We start from the raw sequence: 23,233 nt of genomic DNA, 5'->3' as shown, positions 1-23,233 counted from the left end.
GTGTTACTCAAGCTCACTGCAGCGATTAGATAAAGTCATTGATTTGTATTCATCATGTGGACAAACCACTCTTTTGCTTGTACCTCCATTTTCTCTTAAAAAAAGAGAACTTGTTGTTTCAGTGCTTTGAGCGCGTTGTACGTGTGGTAACTCTAAAAATGTTTGTTAGGTTTACTTGATAAACTTTATAGAAATAATAATAGCCAGACATCACTTTTTGAACTCTATCAAATCTTAATTTCTTAAAGGTGACGTTTCTTTCAAGACTTTTTAAAGATGTCACATAAATATTTGGTGTCCCCAGAGCATGTATGTAAATTTCTAGCTCAAAATATCATATAGGTCATTTATTAGAAAGTGATAAAATTGCCACTTTGTAGTTGTGAGCAAAAATGTGCCGTTTTTGGGTGTGTCCTTAAATGCAAATGAGCTGATCTCTAAATGCCAGTTACATGCACTAAATGGTGGTGCTGTGGTTGGATAGTGCAGATTAAGATGTGGTATTATTATAATAAAATCCTCTTCTGACATCACAACGGTAGCCAACTTTTGGAAGACCTATTTTTTCACATGCTTGCAGAAAATGATTTACCAAAACTAAGTTACTGGGTTGATCTTTATCACATTTTCAAGGTTGATAGAAGCACTGGGGACCCAATTATGGAACTTTAACATGGAAACAGATTTTCATGATATTTCCCCTTTAAATTTTAACATATATGTCTCTATATTCAATTGGCATCAATGCGCAGGATGTACATGTATGGACAGGTTTGTCTCATGAATATTAATCATGAAGTTTTGTGGTAGGTTAGGACGCGAGTTAATTTATATTCATGAGCCAAGCCCTTTCTGGGTTGGTCTGCTCGTGCTCGGTTCTGTGTCATAACTGCAGGATTGTTTTAGTGTTCTTGTCGTCTTTTCTCTGAATCTTTGGACGCAGTCTTTCAGAAAGTGCAGCGCGTTCGCTCGTTTACTGAAGTTGCTGAGGATTTTGCAGACCGGAAGGATTTGTGTGCGAATTATTTTTGTTTTCTTCAAACATCAGGTGATCATCACAGTGACATCAGCGCTTTTAGTTGTTGTGTTTGTGTTAAACATTTATTCTGCTTCTATGTTTCCTCATATTTAAAATTCCAATACGTATTTAAATCAAACAAATAATAGGCAGCTGTTTCTGTAGGTTACATGAAATATGATACAGAAAGATGAAATGTAATGTGCAGTGAATGAATGTTTATTTATTTCTTCTCAGATTTAGGAATCAGGATTCAGGATGGTGAACTTCTGTGGTCTCATGACTGACAAGAACATGCCCGGTAGAAATTCATAGATTTTTCTGAATGCTTTCAATCTTGATCACACTGAGAAACAAACTCGTTTCTTTTAAATGAAAAGAAGCTCGATGTTCGTTAGCGTAACTTTACGTCAGATCAATGTCGTGGTGAATCTGATTGAACACTTTTTGTTTTGTTAACACAATCACTCAAAGCAGTGTTGTTAAGTGTCTGACAGCTGGAATGTGGAGAAGTCGCAATGTTTTTGTCTTAGGTCTGATGAAATACTCATAGGGTGTAGACCAGAGATTTATCTTTGGCTTTCACCTGTACAAACTAAGAAAGAGAGAAAGCAGTGATTTTTTTTTTTAAACTTCATTGTTTACAGATATTTTATCAATAATAATATACTTAATGTGTGTGTGTGTGTGTGTGTGTGTGTGTGTGTGTGTGGTGTTTCTCTCAGTTCCTCTGAAGAGCATCTCAGTGGAGTTGAAGGTTCAGGATCATGTTGGCACCATCACGTCCAGTCTGCAGTATGTGAATGAAGAAGAGCGTTCCCTCGAAGCCGTGTTTGTGTTCCCGCTGCCCGCTGATGCCGCTGTCTGTCACTTCAGTGCAAAGATCGGTGATCAGGAGATTGTTGCTGAGGTCCAAGACAAGCAGAAGGTAAGTCCAAATACTGACAAACACATTACAGCTATATGAGACACAAACGCACAACAGCTATATGAGACACAAATGCACAACAGCTATATGAGACACAAACGCACGACAGCTATATGAGACACAAACGCACGCTGCTTGTCTTTAATAAACTGGGCTACTTTGAACTCATAATTTCTTCTAAATGTCACTTCAGATAACACCAGAAAATATTTCTTCTGTTTTAAGACAAAAAAGTTGTAAACAAAATAATTCCTGTTGAAAAATTATCTTTTTTTACAGCCACCCATTATTCTTAGTTTTTTGCCAATGGGAATGATGGTTTCTTATTGTCTGGCAATAAAGAAAAGGGCAAGTAAGGCCTCGTGTAATAATGGTGAGAAGGTAACAGTAGATTTGTTGGATCATGTGATCTTTTGTCATCTTACAGGCGAGGGATCAATACGATGATGCCGTGAGTTCGGGTCAGCAGGCGTTTCTGTTGGAGGAGAGCGATGAAAGTTCTGATGTGTTCAAACTGACAGTGGGATGTTTGTCACCGGGTCAGACCGCCACCATCACTATTGTGTACGTCACAGAGCTCGTGATTCAGGCCGACCACTCCCTGCGCTTCTGTTTGCCAGCTGTACTCAACCCACGATACAAACCAGCAGGTGCAACATTTTAGACAGATTTACTGCTAAACTAACAATGCGCAGGATGTACATGTATGGACAGGTTTGTCTCAGGAATATTAATCATGAAGTTTTGTGGTAGGGTTAGGACGCGAGTTAATTTATATTCATGAGCCACGCCCTTTCTGGGTTGGACTAATCGTGCTCAGTGTTGTGTCATAACTGCAGGATTGTTGTGATCTTGTCGTCTTTTCTCTGAACATTTCATACAGATTTTCTGCTAAACTAACTTGTAGCACAAACAACATTTTAAGATGATATCAACTAGTATTTATTTACTATGTTTTCTTCAAATGTTGCAATACATTTTTGTAAGCAAAAAAGCATTTATATTTGGAAGCGCAGATCAGTGATTTGCATTCTTTTTTGGACCGAGACTGCAGCTTTTGTAAATTTTGGTCAATGAATTTCTAGTCACATCTGAAGAATTAGAAACTAACACATAGGACTGAGAATACAGACACTGACCAGTCTGAGCAATTAGCAGTTAGGTTGGGATAGACTAGTCAGTGCAGATTATGGGTTAGGTTAGGGATAGACTAGTCAGTGCAGATTATGCAACAGGCTACAGAAGTCGATTCAGTGTTGTTGTATAGTTACAGGTCTGCCAGTTCAATTCAGGCATGTTTTATTGGCTAGACAAAGTTACAGTGCATTGCCAAAACATTAGCAAAAAAAAAAGAGAGTGTTAAATAGTATATAAGAGGGAATCAAACCAACCTAACCCAAAGTAAACAAACACTAGAATAAATGAACAGACAAGTTAAACACACAAACTGTCTGTCTGTCTGTCAGATTTAGTAGTTGGTGGAGCTTCTCAGGTGACGTCAGTTTGTGGAGGGGTTCCATACACGCTGTCCCTTAATGTTGATGTGATGTCATCAAACCCTATCTCCAAACTTGAGTCCAGCTGCACTCTGGATCCTCTGGTGTTCCTCAACTCTGATCACACGCAAGCAAAGGTACAGAGAGAGAGAGAGAGAGAGAGAGAGTGTGTGTGTGTCTGCGCGTGTATCTGCGCGTATTTGTCTGTGTGTGCGTGTGTCTGTGTGTGTGTTTAGAGATATTACTTTACTGTAAGTCTGTGATCATCAATTATTGGTGTTTGATGTCTGTTTGTGTGTGCAGGTGAATCTGAGTCCTGGTCACATGTTTGATAAGGATGTTGAGCTGTTTTTATACTATAAAAATACCCATCAGCCCACTGCTGTAGTGGAGGCCGGTGTAACCACAGCCCAATCAGGTACCACATAAAGTTTTAAGATTGACATCTGATTGTTCATGAATTATATTATGCTTTTTTTTTATTTAAATGTGTCAATGATTAAGATTTGACTTTTTAACTCATTCCCTGCAAGCTTTTTTTTAAAGTTGCCAAAAGTATCACAAAATGCCTTCCAGGAAAATTTATTCTAAAAAAATATAAACATACAAATATAACAATACAATACAAACAAACAATAAACAAACAAAACAGGAAAAAATCTTTTATCCTATCTATATTTTTTCTCTGCTTATAAACTCTTAAATATGGGTATTTTCTTAAAAAAAAAAAGATGAAATAATTGCATTTTTGTTAAAGAATTTTGTTAGAGATCAAATTCAGAACGATTATCAAAACATATATAAAGTTTAAAATTAGTAAATAACTTTTTGCTTGGGTTTTTTGTTGAAATTGGGTAACCATAAAAACTCATCAGGAAAACATTTTTTTCATGCAAATGTTTTCTCTTAAAGGGACACAAGGCAGCATTTTTATGTTAATAAATCATCTTCGTAAGTTGGTATATGGTTAAATGACTCATTGCCGGACGAATGAAGACTCTGTCACCCGCCCCTTACCGTTTGTAGGAAGAATACCCCACTTGCAAGTTCGCTGTATCCGACCCGGTGTCCTTCAGTCTCGCAAAGTCTCAGACATCGTGAGTAGCAGGATCAAGCAGAAACACGGCTAGCGATTGTTGCAAATGGCAGAGCCTGGGAAGAAGCAAAGAAACCCCTTGACGGAAGATTCCAAGAAAAGAAAAAGAGCTTCAGACCTAATATATATATTAGGGTGACCATACATGCCATTCTTCCCGGACGCGGATTTCGGGTGCGTCTTCCGGAAGTCATATTTGTCGACCGCATACGTCATAGAGGATTATTCTTCTTCTTCTTCTTATTATTATTATTATTATTATTACAGAAAAGCAACAGTTACATTTTAAGGTAAGAATGAAACTACGATTGCATGTCTTATGTTTTTAACTGAATGGCGTATGCTGTCAACAAATACGACTTCCGGAAGACGCACTGAAATCCTGGCCAGGACGCGTCCGGGAAGAATGGCACGTATATATATAGATAGATAGATGGATAGATGGATGGATGGATAGATAGATGTAGAAGGATAATATTTGTCTAAAATTATATTAGTAAGGTCTATAAGCTCATCTGGACAAATGATGTTTTCCCTTTGCTTGTCTTTATATATTTTTTATTTATTTATAATTATATTATTCTTATGCCCACTCTCCCAATAAAAAAACAAAACACGAAAGCAGTAGTTTGCCTCGTTCATATCGGTTGTTCACTGTAAAAATACTATTATGCATGACAACAAAATAAAAATAAAAAATCAGTTGGAAAGGAAATATTACTTACCTAACTTAGATGTACATAACTGAATTGGAAATAAGCTGATAAACACTTACTGGTTACGAGGGGGGAGGGATAACAGTTCGTTTGTTTGTTTGAAAGCATTTACTTCCAGACACTAGGGGGAGCTCGTAGAGAATTAATACTCAGACTTGCCTGGTTTCCCTTTAATTGACGAGATAACTCATGGTGGGGAAAGAGTTAACTTCAGTTAGTGTGTAATATTGCTGTTTGGGCCAAGCGTGCCGCAAGAGCCCTGAAAAGTGAAGCCAAAACGTCTCGATCGCCCCCCAGTGACTGGTCCCAGTATAGGTCTCCCCATGTTATGCAATGGGACTTGAGACCAACAAAAAAATTAATTACACTTCAATTATCTTTTTTCCGAAGCTGGTTTCTGTCATGTACTGTAGTTTTTATCACGCTGATGTAAATTCAAATGTTTGTTTTTAAAATAGGTTTGTGTTTAGTTAGTTATTTAATGATATAAAAACGGTGGTGTCACGTCATGATTGACAGCTGTGATATCATGTGATATGCGCATTCTATGAGAGCGAGGGCAGGGTTTTGACTTCGCGCCTTCCCTTCCTGCTCACTACTGCGCATGACTGGTCCCGAAATCGCTATTGCGCAGACTCAAGACCCAAGATGTCAGCGCCAATTCGGGACACTGGCGGCTTCACTTTTCACCAATGGAAGAGAGTGAACAGGCGTCGTCCATCTTTTTTTACAGTCTATGGTCTGGGCATAAACAAAATCTGCAACTTACAACTCAAAAGTGTAATGCAAAGGAAGATATTTTCAGGAATAGCTTCAAATATTAAAACTAAACAATATTTAAAATGTGTTGTACTTTAGAACCAAAAACAAAACAAAGCATAGTTAATTTTACTTGAAACAACAAAATGCAAGACGCAAAAGCCACTAAACGACACCTCCATCAAAAATTAGATGATATTAACCAACTGCTCTCAGCACGTATTTTAAGTTTGCCACTTCAGATCCACTAATTCTCTGCCTCAAACTATTTAGAAATAATGCCTTGTTGGTAAAATCCAAAAGTCAGATAAAAAATGCTTGTTTACAATAAAACATGTCAGACACACTAAGAGGGTTTTGCAGGGTTTTGAACAAAAACAACAACAACAACAACAACAACAAATTATTATTATTATTATTATTAATAATAATAATAATAATAATAATACATTTATTTTATATAGCGCCTATAAAAGTGACTCTCAAAGCGATTTACAGAAAAAAGACTGCATGGATACACAGCAAAATGTTATTAAACAATACACTGTTAATAGAATAAAATATTTTATTTAAGGATTGCTTTGGCTTGATTTCTTCTTGTTTTTATAATGTGTTAAGTTTCTAAAGTATCTTCAGAGTTTGACTTCTTAATATCAGCTGTAAGAGAATTCCATAATTTTGGAGCGTGAGATAAGAAGGGCCTGTCACCTCTGGAACAAAGTCGAGTTTTGGGTACAGCTAGTTAGCCACACTGAGAGGAACAGAGATTACAATTTGATATGAGAAAATGAAGAGACTCTGACAAAAAGAGCATTTCAATAGTCAATATGTGAACAAAAAAAAGATTGATCAACCTATTAGCAACTGAGGAAGAAAACATAGGCCGAATACGTGCAATATTACTGAGATGAAAGAAGGTGATAGTGTTCTGCATAATATTTATTTAAGAACTCCAGGGCAACACCATCAATTAATAACTCTGCCCATCAACTGCAGAATGCTGAAACATTAGAGCCGAGGAGCACAACTTCAGTTTTAGAGCTGTTAAGTCAGTAAATTATTAGACATACACAGCTTAATCTCAGAAATATAGATTGTATATATTGTATAGATTAGAAACATGTTTGACCGGGTTTGTAATGTATATAAATCTATATAAATGTAATGTGCATATAAATGTCAGAAGCATAAAAATAAAAACTGAGGTCAAGGGCTCTTAATAACTGCCCGAGGGGATACATATAAATGCTGAAAAGTATCGGACCAAGAACAGAGCCCTGATGGACACCAACAGTATTATTGTGAATATTGTCATTATTTCACACACCTGAATTAACTTATCAGCTTGTTAGGGAGACATGTTTACCATTGTGAAAGGAGGCTGATGAGTTGAATCAGGTGTTTTAAATAGGGAGACATCTAAAACTTGCTGGGAAAATGCTCCTTGAGGACCAGGGGCCTCATTTATCAAGCGTGCGTACGCACAGAAGTGTGCGTACAGTGTGCGTAGGAACAGTTTTACGCAAAGTTTGGAATTTATCAAATTGCACTTATACGTAGAAATGTGTGTAAATATACGCACACCTCGGACTATGCGTACGCAGAGCATCTAGTAGTAGAATAGCGATACTACACAGGACCGTCTATCCCCAGCGTTAAAAGAACACTTTGTCTATTTATTATCCACCCCCAGGTGTTAAAAATGATTACTGTTAATAAAGTAACTGCAAATAGTGTTGAAGTTAATTAATGAAATTAGTGTCTAACTCTATATTAGAAAGCTCCGTCAAATGCTTGACACAGTGCAATGGCTATTGGCAAATAATCCATTTCGCCGGGAGCGCGTTTTCAAAGATCGCGCCGATGATGATGGTTATGCGGCTGTCCAAGTTCTGTCATTGTCTGTCCTCCTATAGATTTCACTGATTTCACGTCGGTGTGCTGTGACGCGTTTTTTTTTTTAGCTGATAATTTATTGTCAAACCACTTTTTTTATTTCTAGAAGTGTTCTCATACCCAATGTAATTAAACTCACTGGTAACATGTTCCCATGCAGATTTGTTTTATTTTGTTAGTCATTCCTTCCGCACTAAGTGAACCAAACAGATGTGCTATTAGGATTTAACCTCCTCCACTAGTAACTAAATTTCCGTGTCTGTAAAGTTCCTCTTTTACGCTCTCTTTGCCATTATTGCGATGAGGGAAAAGCACAACCACGTGACTTATAATGGGAGGTGTTGTCACCATATATGGTTCATTGGAGGCGTTTCGGAATGCAAATGACATTGAACGTGCACGAGCATGGTGCTTAAGAACAAGTGGGATTTATCATCAAGGATTACTTACTGATGTGCGTACGAACCACGTGCGCACGTTTGATAAATCCCGATTTTTTTTGTACTTAAGCACATTCTAAATTTCATTCGTAGGTACAAATTTAGAACATTTTCTACGCAATGTTGATAAATGAAGCCCCAGGATTGGGAAGCATTGCTATAGATCACCTGCTGATGATCTTTTCTTGTTGATTGTTTGTTCTTATTTAGGTTTTATGTTCAATAAATTAAAAAAACCCAACATCAGATCTAAAACTATCCATATTAATAAACTGAGTGCGACCCATGAAATAAGACCTAAACCAGTCTAGAGTAGTCTCAGATACACCAATGACTATTAAAAGCCGTTTAATAAAGAGCGTGTGGTCAAGCGTATTGACGGCTGAGCTAAGATCCAGAAGAATTAAAAGAGCTAAGATCTTAAAGAGTGCTCATGTAAGCTTGATTTGTCCACTGCATCATTTATGGTTTTGTGTTCATACAACCTAATCTGTTTTAAAGGAAACTGGTTTACATGCAATTTTCTAGTAAAAGCAACTAATTTGGGTTTAAAGTGAACAAGTTAATTTTGTTTCTCTCTGTATTTTAGGTTCTCTAATGAAGGATCCAGTGGTCATGATCAGTTTGTATCCAGAGTTTCCTGCAGAAGTGATGTCATCTTTGGCCTCTCGAGGCGAGTTTGTTTTTGTGGTTGACCGATCAGGCAGTATGGACTGCATGATGCATCACGGGGAGGGAGCACAGATGCGCATAGAGAGTGCAAAAGTAAGATCAATGATTTCAAATACAGTGCATTTATGTGTAAGTGTATTCTCTGTTATGACACGTTTACATTTCTATACAAATCTCCTTGTAGGACACTTTACTCTTACTGTTGAAGAGTCTGCCCATGGGATGCTACTTCAATATCTACGGATTTGGCTCTAATTTCGAGTCCTTCTTCCCGTTAGTAACTAAATGTAAAATATTTTTCAGAAGTGATTTAGTCTTGTACTGAGTGACACTCTGGTGTGTGTTTGTGTGCGTTTGCAGTCAGAGTGTTGTGTACACTGAGGACACCATGGAAGAGGCTCTGAAGAGAGTAAAGGACATGAAAGCAGACATGGGCGGCACAGAAATTTTACAGCCTTTAAAACACATCTACAGTCAGCCATGTTACCCTGATCACCCTAGACAGGTACAGCACATCCAAAAACATATCTACAGTTTGACCTCTTACCTGCACAGATGCTTTCAGGAGCGAGTGATTTTCAGAACTTGTCAGGGTTTATAAGGCCCGTGTGCACACGCAGTTAATCAGACGTGGCTATATTTCTTTGCAGTTATTTATGTTCACTGATGGAGAGGTGTGGAACACTAAGGATGTGTTGGATCTGGTGAAAAGTCATGCTTTCTCTCACAGGTGGGTGCACATACTGTATGGGTCACAATATTTACATTTGAGCACTGAAGCTCAAATGCAAGCGGATCTTAATGTTATCTTAATATGCCAGCCAGTAAGTTCACACGCTTGCTGTGCCTAACTGCAAACTTTTTGCAAACAAGTGTGTGTGAGACTTTCCATCATTCTCATGTCATGTACCACGCAGGTCTGTTTGCACAGCTACAACATGTTTTACATTGTACCCAGTGGCTTCTCTGTGCATGTTTAAACAGCAGCAAGGCTTTTTGAAGTTTCTCTACAGCAGCATAAGCAAATCTGTTCTGCATTAACTAAGTACATAAACATCCAAAAACATCTGAGAGTTATCATATATGTGTGGGTACTGTTGCACCTTCAGGTGTTTTTCATTTGGGATCGGTGAGGGTGCAAGTACAGCCCTCATCACAGGAATGGCCAGGGAAGGTTCTGGTCACGCCCAGTTCATCTCAGGTGTTGACCGCATGCAGCCTAAAGTAAGACTACACACAGATTTTACAATAAAAACACATTAAAGAGGTCATGGCATGTGTATTTTATTATGTTTAATGAGGTGTTCCTGTATTATTAATGACATTTTGTTTGCCCAAAAACATACTAAATTAAATGAGCTGTATTGAAATATTTACTGTACTAAATCAAGAGAAAAGCTACAATAGATTTATAGATATTTAGGAATCTTACTTGCTATTTAGTAATATCTGTTTTTGTTTTGGTCTGCGTGATCCCGCCAATAGTGTATTTCAACAGTTTGGTTGCCAATTATCACGGTTGCTTAAATGAGACCGCAGTAAACCATAAATGCCACCTCTGAAATCCACGTGAGCAGGTTTGTAATTTGTGGACAACAAAAAAATGTGTTGCTCAAAAGTAAAATTTCCTTGTCAGTTGCGCTCATGCATGTGTTTACCAACCTGAGAGAGGGGTGGAGAATAAATCATCTTCAATATTTTGAATTAAGACTGCGTAACCAAGTTCAACCACTAGAGGTCAGTCTTACGTGCTGCTGCTTTAAATAATTTATGACTTTTTCCCCTTTAAAAGCGTTTGGCTTGTATCGGTGGTGTCCTGCCAACTTCTATGATTGACAGCCTATATGCTGCTAAATAGAAAGATTTTGGAATTTGACCTTACACCTGATCTCAGTGCAGAGCTTCTGTTACAAAGAAGGAGGCACATTGTGTGTTTATTCCTATCATTGTGCCTTTGAGATTGTTTGGGTGTCTGTGACACGTTTTAACCACTTTTCAAGGAAGCACATAGACACACACATGCTCTCATGTATTTATATTGTTATCAGATTTCCCTCTTCTGTCTTAAACGTTGTAATTCAAAACTCATGGATGAACGCATTGTTACAAAAAACTTTTGTTAAAGAATAACATAAATACTTTTGTTATTGTTGTTGTTTGGGGGGGGGGGGCTTTTTAAGATATGTAAGTTTAGGATCAAGGGAAATTTGATTCCTCGTGTCATGAGCCTTTTAAAAGATCTTTGTCACTGTACTATGAAATTCTGGTGGAGCAACCTCCAGATGCCTTCATAATAAATACAAATACCAGTCTCAACGTACAAATCTACGCATAAGTGTTATACATTAGAGGCACTATACATGACTATTCAGTGTACAATATTCACAGGACAATATTCACAGGTCAAGATACAGTATGAGCAGCACTATGCAGTACACTATGAGTAACACAACACAATGGAACAGAGCACAAATGTTTGTAAAATGTAAAGATTGTGTGCAATGAAACCCAGATTGACATGTGTTGGAATGGACAGTGCAGCATAGACAACACATTTTTAATAAATGTAAACATTATTGACATTTTCATAAAAAAGGGAAAGCAAGTGGATAAATTCAGAACATGATTTCCAATTTTTGAGAGTTTAAATGCCTCTTCTTTTGTTGTTTTTCTCTGTCAGGTAATGCAATCTCTCAGATTTGCTCTTCAGCCTGCAGTTGAAAATATCTCTGTGAAATGGGACGTCCCTGAGGGTGTTACTGTTGACATGCTGTCCCCGCCCATCAATGTTCTCTTTCAGGGTCAAAGGGCACTCATTTATGCCCAGCTTAAAGGAGAGGTGAAAGCACTTGTCATATATTTATTAAAAGGGAAGAGAATTCAAAAGCATTTAATACAGGGACTGCAGCCCACAGCTGGATTGTTAAAGCTTTTTTCATCATAGTTAAGCTTATAAAATAGCAGAGTTTTTGTGTACTGTACATTTCAGATAGAGGGCGACTGCATCTCTGTACCTTCTGTAAGTTATTGGTTTATTTAAAGTTTGTTAGGTAAATAGGTGCACTAAAACTAGTCTCATCAAGCCCAACACCGTATATACAAAGCTAAGTTATTTTTAAGGACAGATGAGAAAAAGATAGAAAGACAAATTAAAGAAATCAGCGAGACAGGTGTTGGAAGTAGAGATTCTAAGAGACGGGTAAAGAATCAGCAGATCTTGTCACAGCAGGCAGATCATTGCACAGATGTGGGACAGATCCAGAGAAGGTACGTGATTTTTTTTCTGGGATGGCACCAGTGTAGGGATCTAGAATTGATAGCACATTGTGTTTTTCAGCAGCATATTTTTTTGTTGTGTTTTCATTAAGATCATTTGGCCAGCTCTTAGAAGAAGAACGGTCCTGAAGAGCTTGACATTAAATTGACTGATCCTGAAGTTTTCTTTGTGTTGTAGAGTTCAGGAGGCTCTGCTGGAACTGTGATGGTGAAATACAGTCTGAAAGATCAAGCAGTGACAAACAATCTCACATTCAATCTTAAACCAGCTGAAGACACAGGGTAACACACACACCTCTCTGTTTTATGTTTATATATAGTATGTATTGTATCTTTAGGGTTTATGACCATCAGAAAACAGATTATATCCTTTCTGGCTTTAGTTATTTGATTTTGTGTAATGACAATAAGTGAACTTGTCGGTTATTTCTTTGATTAACTAGAAAGTGGAAGTTTCAATCAATACAACTGAAACATAAATAGTAATAATGTAATGTATAGAAGAGGGTGCTAAGTTAAGGCAATGTCAGCTGACTCCCAGGGGTTGAAAAAACTCCTAGGAGAATAAACCTCCCGGTGTTTTTAGTCCGGAGGAAAAAACTCTTGAGAGAGAGCCAGACATAGCTGATTCTATACAAGACATATTATATAATAGGTATGATTTTATACAATTTTAGGGGAACTAAAACATAAAAAATATACAGTACTGTGCAAAAGTCTTCGACCACCATGCTACCATTAGATGTGTTGTTTTTGCAATTGTATATAATTATTTCTCAGTCTCTTTATTAGAATACAAGCAGAAAATACAGAAAATGTGTATGTAGTATTAAAAACGGTATAAAAATATAAGCTTAAGTGTCAAGTTTTTAGGGTAAAGTCCCCTTCCACTTCAGCACTAGCAGGCAGGTGCAGGATCTCTTAATCTAAATTAAATTAAATTAAATCCTTATTTCTAATTATAATCGAATGACTTCAGTCTCTTAAAAAAAGCTCAAGATGTGTTTCTGTACGTTACACATTACAAGCACTCCATCATAGTTGCAGGGAGTTTTGCAAGCCCGTTTATTATTACTACGAAGACTTTAAATACCAATGTTCTTGTTAGACCCCCAAAAAAACATGAGAAAAAGTACTATGGTTACTGCTGTTACAAAAGATTGGTGAAAAAAGAAATACTGAAGAAATACTCTTAAAGGGACGGTTCACCCAACAGGAATTTTTACCTAACTCATATGAACACAAAAGGAGATGTTTATGAATTTATTAGGACTGTCAAATGAAAGTAAATTTAAAAATTTAATCAATTACATGATGTGCTGATTAATTCATCTAATTAATTGCATTTAATCACATAGTCCAACCTGAAAAAACATGAATGAAGTAATCAAATGTAAAATAATACTGCATATGCTGTAAATAAAAAATGTGATTTGATGTTATCAACATGTTTTTATGTTATTTTAAAGACCCACACTTTTTAGGACCAATGATATTGGACCCACTCACTTTTTCTCTAATTTAGAGATATGTCTGTTCACTTGTTAACACATACAAAACTTCTTAAATGGCTTAGGAGCACTGCATTGAGATCTGTTTCGCCTCTTGTGCTTAAATATTTACATATTCATTACCTGAAAGCATGTGAAATTATCAACTTTTGTGACTATGTAGCACTGGCTTGATTGTGTGCATTAAATGCATTATACATTTTTGCCATTATTTTTCACCATAACTAATTAGCTAATTAATTTATGAATTCACCTCAGGACTCTTGGGTCTGGTGATCAAGATAACCTGATATTAAAGTACTTCTACATTGTTACCATCTCACCGTGTGACCTCACTTGCGCTACAGGTTGTCCATCCACCGGCTGGCTGCTCGGACTCTGATCCGCTGTCTGGAGCAGGAGGAGAGAGCAGGAGGTGCAGATTTGGAGGAGATTAAGAGAAGAATCGTGGAGCTCAGTGTTCAGGCTGGAGTCAGCAGTGTTCATACAGCTTTCATTGCAGTTAATAAAGACAGCAGAGAGACTGTGACAGGACCCCTGCTGCAGAGGACTGTACCAACACAACGTTAGTGTGTCTCTTTCTGTGTGTTTCTGTCTGTCTGTCTGTCTGTCTGTCTGTGTATGCTTGTGTTTATGTATGCGTTTGTTTCTTTCTGTGCGTGTCTGTAGTGATCTGAAATGCATGTTATAAATGACTCAAACTGTGATTATTTTTAGATTGATAAGGACTTTATCAATAGTTGTAGTACCTGAAATAGTTAATAGTCATAATGTTCAGAATTTATATCAGACAGGTATTATAGTGTGTACCGCGCAATATCGTTACACCCCTACTATCGACCAGTCGCCTTAACCTAAATGTTTTGAGAGACTCATCAATATCAAGCAAACAGATCGACAGAGGATGCAGTCATCACAGCACCAGGGGAACACCCATGATGTAAGAAGGCTATTTGTGGATTTTAGGCGAGCTTTTAATGCAGTTGTTCCCCATATACTGGTTCTAATGTTAAGCAACCTGGTCACATGAATATTGGATTTTCTCACTCAGTAACAGAACCCAGAATGGCTGAAATTCTGAACACAAGCGCACCACAGGGTTCTTAGCCCCTCCTCTAGTCCCTCTTTACCAGTGATTGCTCTTCCATTCATCCCACAAACACAGACAACATCGAGACTACAGGGAGCAGGTTCACCATTTCACAGTATGGTGTGCTCTGCTCTTACAACAATTTGGACCTAAACATCAATAAAACAAAAAGGAAATTATTTTGGACTTCAGGAAATCAAAACGCACCGAGCATTCTGACCTCTGCATACTTGGAGATGAGGGTAGAAAGCTTAAAATGTTTTGGACTGCACATCTCTGCTGATCTCACATGGTCTACACACATCTCCCAACAGGTGGGAAAAGCACAACAGAGACTTTACTTCTTCAGGAAGTTAAAACATGCTCACCTCCCTTAAAACCTGCTGACCAACTTCTATTGTTCGCCATAGAGAGCCTGCTAACCTACTCTAGCTGCACAGGAGGAATGACCTGCAGCATCAAGATTATATTCTTGAAACAATGTGTGTTTCGCAAAAATGTGTAAAGTATGTTGTATTATAATCTGCGTGACCCTGCCGTTGCCTTTTCTGATGATGTTTTTGGGCGTTCCAAATGAGCGATTAGAGTCAGTGAAGTCCAATATAACTGATATCCCATGCTGAGGGAGTAGGGAGCAGTGAACACTGCTTAGGGACAATGTCAATTGTAATGCACCTTGTGTGTGTGTGTGTGTGTGTGTGTGTGTGTGCGTCTGTTCAGTTTCCTCTTATTCCTTTATTTCTTTACGCCATTCCAGCATCTACGGTTATATTCATGGTGAGAACCAGTTAATCCTTACATAAGTTTTATTTAGACACAGGTTACACAGGTTGGGGAGGGACAATTTAGCATCTCCAATTTGCCTAACTTGCATGTTTTTGGCCTGTGGGAGGAAACCGGAGTACCCGGAGTAAACCCACGCTGACACAGGGAGAACATGCAAACTCTGCCCCTAGCCGGGGCTCAAACCGGGGACCTTCTTGCTGCGAGTCAACAGCGTCTGTTCAGTTAAATAAAATTTAATTTTTATGCCATTTTCACAATTGTTTATTGTTACAAATCAGTTTTACGTAAAATAAAAATAAAACAAAACACAGAACAATCAAGAAACAATAAAATCATGGCAATTTTTTATACAGTTTAAAACACTGTAAGGGGGGATTCACACTTCGCGCCTTATGTGTGTGCAAATATGTTATTTTGAATGTAGACACGTGGCAAGTATGCTCAAATAAAATGTGACGCGTTTTTTTAGCGAGCATGAAAATACTTCAACTTTCCAGAATGCCATGTCGAAAGCGAGTTGGAATTGGAAAGTAAGAGGAAGCGATGTTTTTGAGCCACAAAGAAAGATTTGTTGGCTCAACCTAATAAAGTAAGCTACCCGGTTACCCCAAAAGTGCCAACTAACACAATCACAAAGCAACTAGGCAACAGGACAAAGAATAAATGAAGAATTCAGATGCAAAACTTCTGTCAAAAATGAGATGATTGTAACCAAATGTTCTCGACACGTATACAGCTGCAGTCGTCATTAAATGACATAATAATAACCACCTGACTGAAGCTGAGACAGCAGAGTATAGAGAATAGAGACAGACAGACAAACAGACAGAAGAATAACACTGAACACTGTGCCATGTAACAATTACTTGTGTTTAAATAACACGTTTCCCTGCTTCTGGTCATCCTATTACGTAATGCAACCCTACAATCTCTTAAGTGATTTTAATTCTAGAACCATAGGACTAATAATATGCAGCGTGTGTGTGTGTGTGTGTGGTCTCTGTATTTTGTGTATTTTTTTTGTGAATTTTATAAATTCCCCTTTTAAATTGAAAAAAAAAAATGCTTTTTTCAGCTATGTTTGCGATGTGTGCGATGCCTGCCCCTATGATGAGATGTATGATGTCAGCCCCTATGCAACCATGTCTGATGGCTGTCCCTATGCGATGTGGTAAAATATAACACACATATAAAAACATCTGGTCACATTAAAAATGTGTTATATTTACAGTATTTGTTTCCTTCTATTATTTTTTTTAGAAGACGCTGTCCCCGAAATGATACATTATGGAGCAATGCGTAAGAAACATAATTTAAATTGTATATATTATTCTAGGTCTTTGTGTTATCTGAATGCTATAATCCATGTTTTTTAGCCCTGGCATCTAATGATGAAGAGTGTCAATCTGATGAAGCATTAAATGAGGGTAAATGACAAAACCATTGTTCAGTTTTCATTTGATTTGATGGGTTTGGATTTATATGATATGTACTTGTAAGAAAGTGTTGTATCCTAGTTTATCTTTTTTATTTGTGTGTGTGTGTGTGTGTGTCTGTGTGTGTTTTCAGCAGAACCTGAACCCCAGAAGGACTCTTTAATGCAGTTGGTCTCTCTTCAGAAAGCCTCAGGCTGCTGGGAGCTCAACACCACATTGGCTCATGTGATCGGGAGCACAGAGGACGAAGTGACCAAACAGAAACCAGCACAGGTAGAAATATGATTACATGCTTTATAAAAAGTGTTTATGAATCATTTGATATGATAGAGCAATGATGGTTTACAGTAGCAGTCAATTGTAAATGATGTTTCAGGTGGATAAGATGGTGTGGGCCACTGTACTCGCTCTGATCTGGTTACATGCCTATAAAAAAGATGATGAGGTTGAGTGGCAGTTTGTGGCCATGAAGGCAGCGTCATGGATCTGCTCTCAGAAAGGTGAGGATCATTCATTTTTCATCGATATATTTTACTAGTCAAGTCAATTTTATTTATACACTGTGTTCCAAATTATTATGCACATGCCATTTAATCATTGTTTATTTTTCAAATACAGTCAGTAAGTAAAAAAGTCAAAATATACTTTAATACTTTGAAAAATATGCTGTTACAAATTATTAACTCTTTCGCCGCCAGCATTTTTAAAAACAGTTGCCAGCCAGCGCCAGCATTCTTCATGATTTTCACAAAAGTTTAATGCTTTCCAGAAAATGTTCTTCTTTAAATATATAAACATATCAAATGAAAGAGGTCTTTTTTTATCACCTCTCAAATGTGTAGGTTTCTTTAAAAACACAAAATTTTGAGCAAAAAGTTGAGATAATTCCATTTTTATGAAGGACTTTTGATTGAGATCAGATTCAGAACTATAATCAAAACATACACGGACATATAGCTACTTATGGGTTTTATAAATTGCCTATATCCACCTGGTGGATAATAGCGGATTTCTGGAAATACTCGTCATCAATTCTTATTGTATTGAGTTTTTGTAGCAAAAGTCTGTGCTATGATTGACCCATTTGTCTTTATATGCCCATAATTGCTTTAAATAGTTTGATTGGCAGTTCCAAAAAGGCAGATCGCAAGAGCTGATCAGATGAAGCAAAACTACACACTTTTAAAATAAAGGAGTTGGACTTAAAGCAGACTGAACGCGGTTTGAAATATTCTTTCGCTGGATTATTAATATTAATGATGATGATTATAGTATGAAGCACAATAATCTACCATAATGATTTTTTGTGATCTTGCTTTGAGTTTTTGTTTTATATCTGAACTGAGGTGGCTTGCAGCAGGCATATCAAATTTTACAAATACACGTCTGCACAGCATAAAATGACTTTATGACTGTATTTTTTTCTTGTTTTCAGTACAAATATTCTTAAATTAAGATGTATTTTCTTGATGAGCAAGAAAATAAGTCTAGTTTTTAGACAAAAGAATATCAAATAAGTTCCCTTTTTTTCTTAACCTGATAGGGAACACTGTGCCATACACGGCACCCCCCCCCCCCCCAAATTACGAAATAAAAACTGTAAACAGGTCACCCCTGAGTGTCAAAGTATATGGAAGCTGTACCACTTTTAATTTGGGTATGTCGTTTAGACAAAAAACATGTCATTTCAGCCGTTTCATAAGAGCTTAAACACTTAATTCAAGATTTTTCTAACCCTATTGGCAGATTTGCTTGTTTTAGGCACAAATTCTAATTTTTTTGTCTAAAAACTAGACCTGTATTTTCTTGCTCATGAAGAAAATGCATCTTAATTTAAGAATTTTTTAGATAACAAGACAAAAATATTAACTTATTCCCCGCCAGCCTTTTTTGAAAAGCCAACCAGCATTTTTGGTGATTTTCACAAAAGTAAAAAGAAATTCCAGGATTTGTTTTAAGCAAAAGCTGAAATAATTGAATTTTTGTGAAGGAATTTTGTTCAGAGATCAGATTCAGAACGACTATCAAAACTTAAATGCAGTGTAAAATTAATGATTTTTTGCTTCAGTTTTTTTTTATAAATTGGGTAAAAATTTTGTGGATATTCACGATATTACAGATTACCGAAACTCATCAGGAACACCTTTTTTCATGCAAATAACTCTTTCCCCGCCGTTGACGAGTTAAGTGTGATGCTGCTTTGCTTCATTAAAGGAACACGCTGACTTTTTGATTTTAGCTTGTACACGTAGGTTTCCCCCTAGAGTAAATCCATACATGACCCTTTTCATCTCTGTGCGTCTCGTAACACTGTCTAACGCACCCACCGCTAGCCTAGTTTAGCAGAAAGACTGGAAGTAAATATATGTTGTGATTTGTATTTTCACCGCGTGTAATTAACAAGGTTATGAGACAAAGCCATCTTTTAACCGTATATATACTGGGAACTATCTTCTCAGAAGGAGAGTAATTTGCTTGCAGCACCCAAGAAGCTCCGTGGTAAGGAGCAGGAAGGTTGCTCAGAGTTGCACTAATCACTTCGCCAAAGTAGCAGTGCTTCACCTTCTGAGAAGATATTTCCCAGTATGTATACGGTTAAAAGATGGCTGTGTCTCATATCACCTTGTTTTTTTACACTCTGTGACTATACAAATCACAACATATAAATAGGAAAATGTTGGCCTTATTGGGAGCAGTATGCTAGCTGGAGCCATTTACTTCCAGTCTTTGCTAAGCTAGACTAGCAGTGGGTGCATCAGACCATGTTACGGCACGTACGAAGATGAAAAGGGTATCTATGGACTTATCAAACTCTGGGAAGTACGGTGAATAAGATAAAATCCCAAAAAGTTATCGTGTTCCTTAAAGGTGCCCTTCCTCTGTCGATTTTATTGCTTTATACTGTTGTCTGAGGTCTACTCATGACGTTTGAATGGTTTTTACATCCAAAAACATCAAAAGCAATAAGTAATAGGCCATTTTGTACCCTGATTTTGAGGCTGGTTAGAGAAATGATCCGTTTTAATGGGCGGGCTGCATTGACGACTTGGAAGTAACCGCCCAGTGCTATGATTGGATAACAGTTTTTTGTTCAAACTAACTTTCAATTTAATCTCATGTGTAATCAGTTTAATGTTAAGTGAGTGTCTTAAGACACAGTGGGTGGGTTGCACCAACAAGGATTAAATTAAGCAGAGTTTAGAGCTAATCTAGGGTTTGTTGATCTCAGTTTAATTTTAATTCGAGTTGTGTTGCACCACTTAAATTTAAACACAGATTAACAAATCTTAGATTAAAACTTTAAACTGTATTAAACCCTTCATCTGCGATTTATTTTGTCCGCCATGTTGAATTTTCCGGTGTTAATAAACAGCAACAATGTTGACGTTGTCATTCAAAAAGGAAATAAACAGTTTATGCAGGCAAAGGTAATGTAATTTTTCATTATTTTGATTTTAAATCACCTACATACGCCGGTAGGCTAATCTAAAGGTCTGATTCATATAAAAACATTTGACAATCTTTTAAAACAACTGTATTGATTAACAGATCAGGAAATATTGTGACAGGAAATATCGCAAAGCTCAGATATTGTGATATAATTAAAAAGATGTGTCGACGCATTTGTCATGAAGCGCCACCATGTGTCCGTTCATTCACTGTCGTTCGCCTGACTGGAGCGCGCGTGACAGAGGAGAAGCACATACGAGCATCGCTTTCAGCGGTGCTGTTAATAATATTTTTGAGCCGCCAAACACACTTTGTTGAGACGTTATAATAAACGCATCTTTGAATAGCGCCACCAAGCTCGCGGTATGTGTTTCTAATCATTCAACCAGACATTTAATTGTAAAAAAAAACATATTTAAACCTCCTCATATGCAAGTTTAAAGTTAATCCCTCACTGAGATTTAAAACAGAGTTTAAAGTAATGGAGCAACAGGATTAAAGATAATCTAGATTTACTGTAAGATTTAAACCTGGATCAAAATGACAGTTTAAATTTAAACCTGTTTATTTTTAAACAGGTTTAAAGTTTGGTGCAACGGAATTATTAAATAAGCTTTGATTTAAACCAGATTTAGGCTTAATCCTTGTTGGTGCAACCCACCCAGTGTCTTTCTTACACACATAATCATAAACCCTTTTGACACACACACACGCGTGTCTTTTATCGTCAGTTTAATGTTAAGTGAGTGTCTTAAGACACAGTGGCTGCGTCCCAAACAGCATACTTTCATACCATTTAGTAGGCAAAAAGCACTACTTCTCGTACTCTTTGCCTACTATATAGTATGGAAGTAGGCGGTTTGGGACGCAGCGAGTGTCTTTCTTACACACATTATATCATAAACCCTTTTGACACACACACGCGTGTCTTTTATCGCAAACCCACGAACAAAAACACACACACAAACACACACGTGTCTTTTGTCGTAAACCCACGCACAAAAAAACACACACAAGCGTCTTTTACATAAACCCTTCGACGCGCGTGTAACGAACGCACCAACTTTTATTACATTCGATGCGTGTGCATCATGAATTCGCGTGAATCGCGTCCCTCTGAAGAGAAATCCTGGCCGCAACTGATAACACATAGTACTAAAGTGTTTTAGTTTTACTCACACAAACACGCGTGTCTTTTATCATAAACCCTTTCAAAGCGTGTGCAGCATGAATTCGCGTCCCTCGGAAGAGAAAACACCAGCCGCCACAGTGACACATAAGACTTTACTCACATAAGCTGCGCCATTCTGTCCGGATCCAATATTGATAGAGGAGCATTGCTTTTTAATCGCAGTCTCTCTTCAAATCCAGCGTTCTTCTGAACATCCAAACATGTAGCAACTGTTATGATTCCCTCGTTTAATAGAAATGATGTCTCGACGAAAAACAATGGCCCGAATATGGTACGGTTGATGTTTAGCCATCCTTGCTGTAACTTGTTATGAAAACTAACTCAACTACACGTAATATGTGGGCCCGGTGTCAAGTTGAAGAGCTCATGAATAGTAATGACCTCGATCAGTTCCACGTCACACTGATAAGCTTTTTTAACTGACCTGATTTCTCCGCTTATTTCTTTTCAGTGGCTAGAGCTGACAGAGGAGGTGGAAGTTAATTTTCACATTCACGATACAACACAAACACATATGGACCTAACACATATCAAAAAATACAAGTAAAAACGGTTTTATGTGGAAGGGCCTCTTTAAAACATAACAATGTAGTTTTTGTGTATGCATTTCTTGACATACCAGAAGATGTGAATTTTCAGTGCGTTTTGTTTGTTAGTCCTCTACTGATAAGTGACAGAAGCTATGGTTTAAGAGAAGGAGTGGAATATGTTACTCATGCTGCCTCACAATAAGCAAACAGTTGTCAATTCGTTATGTTATACTTTGTGTATTTACATGGATAAATATTGCTACATGTTAAATATATAAAGCTGTAAATAGACCCCGTGATCAGTAATGTGTGATGGGTATTGGCCGGTATTGCTTACTGCGATCGACTCCTTGATTCATCAAAAATGATAATGTGTGTGTGTGTGTTTCAGTTGGAGATCTGTCTCAGTGTGTGAGGGCTGGGAATGTCCTGCTGAAATGTCATGTGACGGAAGAAACATTGGGAATCTGATTACTCTAAATCCTAAATGTTTTTTTGTGCTTGACGTTAGATGACCAAATTACTATCACTGTTTATCAAGAACATTTATTGTCTTTTGATAGATTATAGAAAATGATTTGAAATGAAACTGTATTGTATCAGTGTTGATTAAAGTTTTAATCCAGAGAATGTCTTTTGTGATTTATAATTTCATTAAACCTTTGTTTGTTTGATGCAGTGGTGGTTTTGGGGGGGGGGTAAGGCAGTGAGGGGCCATTTCTGCTTTTTGGGGGCACACTGCTTAGGCTGGATTTACACTGCAAATCTTGATGTCCAATTCCAATTTGTAGCCTGTATATGATTTTTTTTACGACCCACTTAAATCAAGCTTTAAAAGCGACTTGTATCTGATCTACATTTACCTTTAATTGTTTTGTCAAGTATTTAATTGGAGAATATCGAATTGTATGCGTTGTTTTACTGCTCACATGTCCGTGGGT

The 23,233-nt window shown here is 37.3% G+C and overlaps 1 protein-coding gene across 2 annotated transcripts; it reads left to right on the top strand.

Moving 5' to 3' along the window:
- Nucleotides 1–837: 837 nt before the first annotated feature.
- Nucleotides 838–22,922, top strand: LOC135768142 (von Willebrand factor A domain-containing protein 5A). 2 transcript variants are annotated; one of them, XM_065277289.1, is made up of 20 exons: nucleotides 838–1,048; nucleotides 1,256–1,319; nucleotides 1,744–1,946; nucleotides 2,374–2,596; nucleotides 3,413–3,579; nucleotides 3,746–3,860; nucleotides 8,939–9,114; nucleotides 9,206–9,294; nucleotides 9,382–9,526; nucleotides 9,672–9,751; nucleotides 10,131–10,245; nucleotides 11,702–11,860; nucleotides 12,476–12,579; nucleotides 14,156–14,373; nucleotides 16,760–16,855; nucleotides 16,945–16,983; nucleotides 17,061–17,111; nucleotides 17,257–17,393; nucleotides 17,497–17,620; nucleotides 22,684–22,922. In XM_065277289.1, the coding sequence occupies exons 2-20, from the start codon at nucleotides 1,277–1,279 to the stop codon at nucleotides 22,761–22,763; spliced, it is 2,364 nt and encodes a 787-aa protein (XP_065133361.1). In that variant the 5' UTR covers nucleotides 838–1,048; nucleotides 1,256–1,276; the 3' UTR covers nucleotides 22,764–22,922. The 2 variants fall into 2 exon arrangements, with proteins under 2 accessions (XP_065133361.1, XP_065133360.1); XM_065277288.1 differs by having other exon boundaries at nucleotides 17,254–17,393.
- The last annotated feature ends 311 nt before the right edge of the window (nucleotides 22,923–23,233 follow it).

This window comes from Paramisgurnus dabryanus, chromosome 23 (genome assembly GCF_030506205.2).
Source record: "Paramisgurnus dabryanus chromosome 23, PD_genome_1.1, whole genome shotgun sequence".
In the NCBI taxonomy this organism is placed as follows: Eukaryota; Metazoa; Chordata; class Actinopteri; order Cypriniformes; family Cobitidae; genus Paramisgurnus; species Paramisgurnus dabryanus.
The sequence above is the reverse complement of the archived record's forward strand: the minus strand, read 5'-3'. Positions and strand labels throughout refer to the sequence as shown.